This window comes from Triticum dicoccoides, chromosome 2A (genome assembly GCF_002162155.2).
Source record: "Triticum dicoccoides isolate Atlit2015 ecotype Zavitan chromosome 2A, WEW_v2.0, whole genome shotgun sequence".
NCBI classification, from domain to species: Eukaryota; Viridiplantae; Streptophyta; class Magnoliopsida; order Poales; family Poaceae; genus Triticum; species Triticum dicoccoides.
In genome coordinates, this window is record NC_041382.1 from 24,890,050 (window position 1) to 24,897,672 (window position 7,623).

General features: G+C 50.0%; 1 protein-coding gene across 1 annotated transcript; it reads left to right on the forward strand.

Moving 5' to 3' along the window:
• The first annotated feature begins 4,540 nt into the window (after nucleotides 1-4,540).
• On the forward strand, nucleotides 4,541-6,579 carry LOC119352921. The gene has a single exon (XM_037619515.1). It carries the CDS (start codon nucleotides 4,658-4,660, stop codon nucleotides 6,431-6,433), a length of 1,776 nt encoding a protein of 591 aa, XP_037475412.1. The 5' UTR covers nucleotides 4,541-4,657; the 3' UTR covers nucleotides 6,434-6,579.
• The last annotated feature ends 1,044 nt before the right edge of the window (nucleotides 6,580-7,623 follow it).

Below are 7,623 nucleotides of genomic sequence, written 5' to 3' on the forward strand. Positions count from 1 at the left end.
TTTTCTTTTTATATATATATATTTTTTGGCTTAAGCTCGGCAGTGTATGTCTCTGTTGTATTCTTTTGTTTCTCTCTGTTCTTTCACTTTGGAATTAACCAATGTGAATTCATCAAAGTTCCAGAGTGTATGTCTTGTCATGCCGCGCACTTGGGTCTGGCACTGTATTGAAGGAAGACACTTTTTCTGCAAAATAAAGTAGTAGCAGTAGGTTTGATGCCGGGAGAATTTACCGCATTTGCACTTGAAACGCAGCCTACTAGTTGTGCATTTTCATTGGTCTTTATTATGTGATCACGGTCTGCAAATGCGCTTTGGGCGCTGTTTCTCGGATGCAACCTCGGTACTATTTTCCGATGACATGAAATCAAGCGGAAGAGCAGAGGCCCAAGACCGACGAGAAAAACCCGCGACGATCGAATGAATGTTTGATTGAACTTGCCAATTCGTTTGCTTTGCCTAGCTTGAAACGAACGCTTCCGGAATGCTCAATTATTATCGCGCCATAGCTTCCGCTGCTAGTCTTATATACTCTTATAATTGATTTGGTTGATCATGCACACCGACAATATCACAGCGCGGTTGGATTGGAGACTTGAACTACTACCTATGAATGAATGAATGAATCCCTATGCATGATTCAGTGAGAGACGCAGATATGCGTGATTGAGGCAACTTTTTCTGACACCGTCCTGTTCATCTCACGTACAGTGAGGGGTGCCACCATGCACGTTCCTAGTATCTATAGCCTCCAACTTTATGGCTTCTCAAACTTTATAGCATCTAGAGGAGGGACGCAAGAAATCAAAACGTGACGTGAGTCTCATTTGCATGGCATGGCACATGGCACCCAAACTTTTTGATTCGCTGCGTTCATGGCGCCACATCGTTTTCACCTTACTACACAGCAGAGTCGCCACTGTTCGCTGCGAAAATGAAACTGTGCGAGCGCGGGATCCCATCCATGTCTGGCTCTTCTTCAAAGCCATGGCTCCCACTGTTCGTTGGGTTGGGCGTTGCCGGTTGCTTGGGCTCAAGCTGGGGCATGGTAGATTGGTAGGTGCTGTTTCACCCCGAGGAGTTAAATTAGGGATCCCAACTTGGGCGAGTTCGTTGTGGATGAGCCCATCAAGTCCAGCGCTGGTAGGTTGGTGGGTGAGGGTGATAGTACTAAGATTGTTCGTCGTTCAAGAAAGCTGATAATGTGAATGATTAGATTTGAGAGATAATCTCTATACCACTGTAAGGGGAACGGCTTTGGAACCAAGCTCATGCTCAAGTACCGCATACTACTTGCGGCAAGTGCATATGATGGCTGAGCTCTAGGGAGCTCGTAATTGTCATTTTTTCCGACATAAATACGTTTTCTTGATCTCAAAATTCTGAAAAAGAAATTATGTAGTATATAAGCATATACAGTTCCCTCCGGTTTATGATATAAGATGTTCTAGCTTTTTTACGGACCAGATGCATATAGACACGTTTTACTTTGCTTGTTTACTGATTTCAGTTCGTATAGAGTTCAAATTAAAATATTCAAAACATCTTATAACAAAGAAATATTTGGCCTTGGTCTAGTAGATAAATTATCTTAAAATGCCAAAAAGGAGAGGTGCAAACTTCATACCAGTGACCGCAGCTGCACCGCGCCGACAGGGAAGTGCTTGATTGTTTCCTTCCTCGTGGCCAGCCCGAGCTTCGTCGGCGGCATCCTCGGACGGCGGCAAGACGTGAAGGAGCAGGAGGGGAGTCGTGGCGGCGGCTAGGGATCGCGACGCGAGCAGTTTAGGGCACCTCCAATGCTGACCTGCAAACCGGACAGTACATCCATCCACAGATTGGGGATTAGTCCACGGACAATGATGAAAGAGCCGAGCATCTAATCATGTCCGCATATATTTCCGCAAAGCTCAAATTAGTTTTAGAAACAGCTTTTTGGCAAACGCTATAGTTTTCGGCCAAATGCAAATAAATATAAGGCTAATTAGGACACGGCCGGTAATAGTACTACTAAACACTAGCTTCCGCCAAACGTGAGCTAGCTAGCTTCCGCCATCATGCAATCAAAATTACTACCTTTCCACCAAATGTTGTGGCTAGCTTTAGTAGTTTCCCCCAAACTAGCTTGCTAGATTTACTACTAGTTTTCGACAAACGCTAAAATATTTATCAGTTTTCGTCAAACGGCAGCCTTCTGCCAAACGCTAATCACCTTTTTTTTCCACTAGCATCGGCCTTCCGCCATCCGGACAGAGAGGAGACGTATGTGACTTTATATATATTCGTCATGTGGTTGTCCGAAGTCTCGTAAAAATCCCTTTGTTTAGTTCCGACTTACAGAAGAACGGACGTCTCGACCGATCCGCGGACGGATATGAATGTGCTAGGATGGCAAACAGCGTCTGAACAGCTTGGCCCGAACCATTGCGGGAGGTTTTAGACATGCCATTACATATCATAGCTCCATGACGGATGTATGGTTAAGTACACGTCCATCATTATTGAAGGAGAGGTAGCAGAAGGCAAGCGCTGCCCGGCCGCAGGCCAAGGTGCGGCATGCATGCATGCATGGCAGCGAACAGAGGCCGCGGCAGCGTCGAGTACGTACCACTCCTTCAATCATGAGATTTAGGAGATTTACCTTACCTCTACCGCCGTCCGCCGGTCACATCGTTTTCACTGCCGGTACGTACTCACTGCGGTGATAATAATTGATCAAAAGCAAGTTTGACAAGACGCCGCCGTGCTGCCCTAGCACGGCTGTCTAACCGCTTTTGGATAGCGCTGCTCTTAGGGCAGGGCGGCTTTGACAACGGCGACGAGGACAAAGGGGAGCATAATCATTCATCATGGCCGCCCTAGCTAATTCCTGCTTACTACTCCCTCCGTAAACTAATATAAAAGCGTTTAAAATACTAAAGTAGTGATCTAAAAGCTCTTATATTAGTTTGCAGAGGGAGTAGCTTCTTGTAACGCTCCTTGTGCTTGTACTGGAAGGTGGTTGCAGAGTGGAAAAAAGGGAATAATTGTTCCGCAAAGTCCTGGCGGAACTAGGACACAATTTAGGACAATTTGTATCGTTTTTCTTTTTAAAATGTCTTTGCATCATTGTAACGCACAATGTCAAGGATAATTTGTATATGAAAATGAAACAAAAATGTTCTAGTTTTGGCCGTCCTTCAATGCACGTCACGTGCGAAGCCGCATCGTCGTAGCCACCGCCCTCCTATCTGCCCTCGCTCCCCTTGCCGCCAAATATAGTTGGCCAAACGGGCCGGGCCAAACAGGCCAGCCCGTGCCGGCATGGCCCGCCATGGGCCAGTCACGACACGTGCTAAAAGGGTTGTGCCCGGCACGGCATGGCCTGTTTCATTTTTTATAAAATTTTCAGAATTTTTTTATATATGTATATAAAATATATAACCCAATAGACCTAAAAACCAGTCCAATAGGCTGAAAATACACAGCCCAACGTGCTAAACGGGCCATCGGGCCGGCCCGTTTACTAATCAGGTCGTGGCTGAGCCAAAGAGCAGCGCCCGTGGGCCGGCACGGCATGACCCGGCTATTAAACGTGCCACGGCGGGCCGTGCTGGGCCAGACACGATTAGTACAGGCCGGGTCGGCCCGTTTGGCCAGGTCTGCCGCCAAAGGAGGACACTTTGTCAATGGTCCGGTGGGGGGGGTTCCTTTTGTCCCATAGCGTGGTGGTGTTCTTGATCGGCGCGGCTCTCGCCCTCGTAGAGGCGGCCTTGGAGTAGCGGCGCCCCTCACAACCATAGTAGTCATCGCCATCCTCCTCCCCTTCGCTCCCTCCCCCTCCCCTCTTTTGGGACTAGCGACGGTGGTAGTTGGGCTCTTGGCCCGTTGGTCGATGTATGCATTTGGGCATGGACAACGTGGCTGCGGCAGCGGATCCCTAGTCCACCCACCCTCCCTCCCTCTGTTGATGATGGGAATCCTGAAATGGCCGGGTGCAAAGAGGGCGAGGTCCTAAACTCACTTGCCAGGCTTGGGCTCACCCAACACCAGGATCCGGATAACAAGATGGCGCGAGGTGGTAGTGAAGTTGCCGACAATGGTGACTTCAACAACAATTCTGCAAATTCTCTGGATGAAAACCCATGATCTCTCCTTCGATTTCAATGACCTCTTTTTTTTTCTCTATATAAATCAATTGGTTGGGCATTGACAATTTTTTATCAGATAATTAATAATATATGGATGCAGAGATAGGGTTATCCTCCTTTAAAAACACAATTAATATATTTTTGTGCACGGGTTTGCATTGAACTGTTTGCGCCGTGTTTCAAGTGGTGTACTTCTTCAATATGATCACACCAGAGGGATCGGTTTACCGACCTCTTAAGGACGCCCTTGACGAAATGCGCTCGTACTGCAGCGCGTAGTGGACGTACTCCTACGTGCATGCGGAGCTCGCTGACCAACTATGTCAGCGTCAGTGAGCGCCGCCCCGGTCCGAGCGTCCGCTTTATTAGCTCCAAACCACAGAGCATCCGAGGCGCAATGGCGTCGGGTCGGTAGCCAGCGAGCCAGCCAGCTAGGAGACGACAAAGCCCACCGCACCGCGGCGTCCACCCACCCACGCGCGCGAGCGAGGCGAGGGCGGCGGAGATCGAGGAGGAAGAAGACGACAATGGCGTGGATCGACGGCGGCAGCGCGCTGGCGTTCTGCGTGCTCCATGACCTGCTGGGCGCGGCGGCGTTCCTGGCGGCCCACCCGCTGCACGCCGCCTACGCGCTCTTCTTCCACCGCGGCCTGCTCGCGCTCGCCGCCTTCTTCTGCCCGCTGCTGCTCTCCACGGCGCTCCTACTGGTGGTGCTCCTCACCGCCGCCCCGTACGCCGCGCCGGGGTGGGCGGGGGCGCGGTGCCTCGGGAGCACCTGCGGCGTCGCCGTCGCCGCGCTCTGCGCCGGGCTGCGGCCCGACGGCGGGCTCGGGCTGGTGGGCCAGCTCTGCTCCTTCGTGCTCGGCCCGGCCGGCGTTGGCGAGGTCGTGTTCGTGGGCGAGGTGCGTGACGCTGGTGGTGCTTCTTGCTTTCTTCTGGAACAAGAGAGGGAGAGCTTCTTGTCTGCCGCCCAGGAGGAGTTCGCCGTTGAGCTGCCGTTGCAGAGTCTCCGTGGAGAAGAGATCTGCTTCCTGAGCAATGGGGAATTCTATGAACAAGATACCTTCAGCTTCATGGATGAAATTCAGGAGAAAAATGTGGTCTGTGAGGATCTGAAGAAGGCTCCCGAATCTTTGTCTTCTTCTTCAGAGCATTGCTTTCCAGTTCCAGGTGAGATATTCATGCCAGAGATGGAAGAGCAGGAGAAATCCATCAGCAAAGGACAGAGTGTAGGCTTGCCAGAGAGAAAGGGGCTCAGTAGTGATGCGGTGGAGGAAAAGAGGCTGGAGTGTGACCCTGTTCCTCTGTCAGCAATGGAGACGAAGTGGGTCACCAAGCCACATTCTTCGATTTCTCAGCGAATAAGGCAGTGGGAATCTGGCAAACTGAAGAGTGTTCTTGATGAAATCGAGGATAATCCGGTGGAAATCTGTTTCGAGAAGGGATCATTCAAGGGCGTGGAGGAAACCGTGCCATTGGAGACTCAATCTTTCGGCCAAAAACAGAGTGAAGACCAGCTCGCTCAAGAAGAATCTGACCGAAAACAATTACCAGAGGAGGATCTTGTAGATGTCAAGGAAGAATTGGTGCCGTCGAAGGTGGCGGAAGGATGCATCATAGACCTGCAAGCTGAAGAAATCGCCTCCATTATTGGTGAACCCGAAGAAGACCCGCCGCAAGAACAGAGGAGCGAGGACGTGCAGGCCGAAGAAGATGCGCAGCCTGAAGGACAAGACCACCAAGAAGATGTGCAGGAAGAGCAGGAGCAGGAGGACGCGGACGGCAGGGAGGGTCCCCTGAGGTCGACGTCCATCGCGCGGCGGGTGCACACCCGGACTTCCTCGGAGAACCTCGCCGGCGGCGCCTGCGAGGGGTCGCCGTCCAAGGGGAAGGAGTGGAAGCGGACGCTGGCGTGCAAGCTGTACGAGGAGCGGATCCAGCTCAAGGTCTGCCGCGACGGCGCCGTGGCCGGGGCGTGCGCGGACGACATGGACATGCTATGGGAGGCCTACGAGACCGGGGGCGGCAGCAGCAGCGCCGTCGCCGTCGCCGTCGCCGGCGACACCAAGCCCCGAGGCGGCGGCGGCAGCAAGGCGAAAGAAAAATCCGTTGTCGACGAGGAGGAGGAGGAGGAAGAAGACGAGGAGGACGAAGGGCCGGTGCGGCAGCTGTGCTGCCTGCAGGCGCTCAAGTTCTCGACGAGGAAGATGAACCTCGGGGGCGGCAAGCCGAGCCTGTCCAAGATCTCCAGGGTGCTCAAGCGGATGACCGCGCTGTCCAGGGTCGGTTCGCGGCGCAAGTGATGAAGATCGGCAGTGGCCATGGACGACTTCCCTGAATGAATCTAGAGCTGTGGTGACAAGAAGTGTTCAGTGTATCAGTGTGTTCTGTTTGTGTATACGTATATGATGATGAAAATATATATGGGCCTGTTTGGTTTGTGCTCTCAGCTCAGGCTATGCCAAATAATTTGTGTGTTACTGTATTTGGTTCGTGCCAAATACTCCCGCCGCTCCATATTACTTGTCACTGATTTAGTACAAAGTCTTCTTGCTTCGCCTTTCATGCTCCTCTAAATGTAATCCTCGGAGCATCTGAAGTTGCAATGATTCAACGGCAGCAAAAAAGGCATGGCAGTGAAAAAGAGGGCACCAGGGACTAAAGATCTGTTCCTCCTCCCTAGCTTTAGTTACGCCATAAATCCAAGGCTTTCTTTCAATGATCAACAGGGAGGCCATCTCCCAGCTTCGAAGAGAGTGGTAAGTGCATCTCTAAGAACATGGTTAATAGTGTAGCCAACCGCATATTATATGACGTTGCCATGTCATATACTTATATTCATTCATACAACAATGTTAACTATAATATTGGCAATTTTACCATACATGTAGCCTCGGCATGTGCCCAGGCTCGATAACTCCGTGTACATACACTATAGCAAGCTCTCAAAGTGAGAAAAGTCGTTGAAACAGTCGGAAACGAAGAACTGTGCTGGAAAAAAAACCCAAAAGACTCCTTAATCTCAGAGTGTGTTTCCTTACTCACATCAACGAGCGACTATAGGCCATTTATCAATTTCTTTCTCGGGCCATAGTTGGCCAGGGTATTCTCGTCAAATCATAAGCCAGAATGATCGATCACATTCACTATAGTTGCGCCTCTTCATCTATATAGGTGTGTTTGGCAGAGTGCATGACGGCAAAAATTTCATACTCAACCTACTACTAGATGTTTAGTAGTCTGCACGGGGCCTCCTCCGCATGCATGAGCTCAACCTAAATACCCTTGTAGCATGCATGAATAGAGAACATCCCAACAACCATTCGCTAGTCAGTATACACGAGCGAAGTGTTTCAAATAAATGTTAAAAAATTCAAATTTTGTTTAAATTTTTAAAAATACTTAAGACTACAAAAGGTATTTTTTTTAAAAAAGTTCAGATTTTCTTTAAATTTTCATTTTTTCAGAAATTCAAAAATATATTAAGATTTAA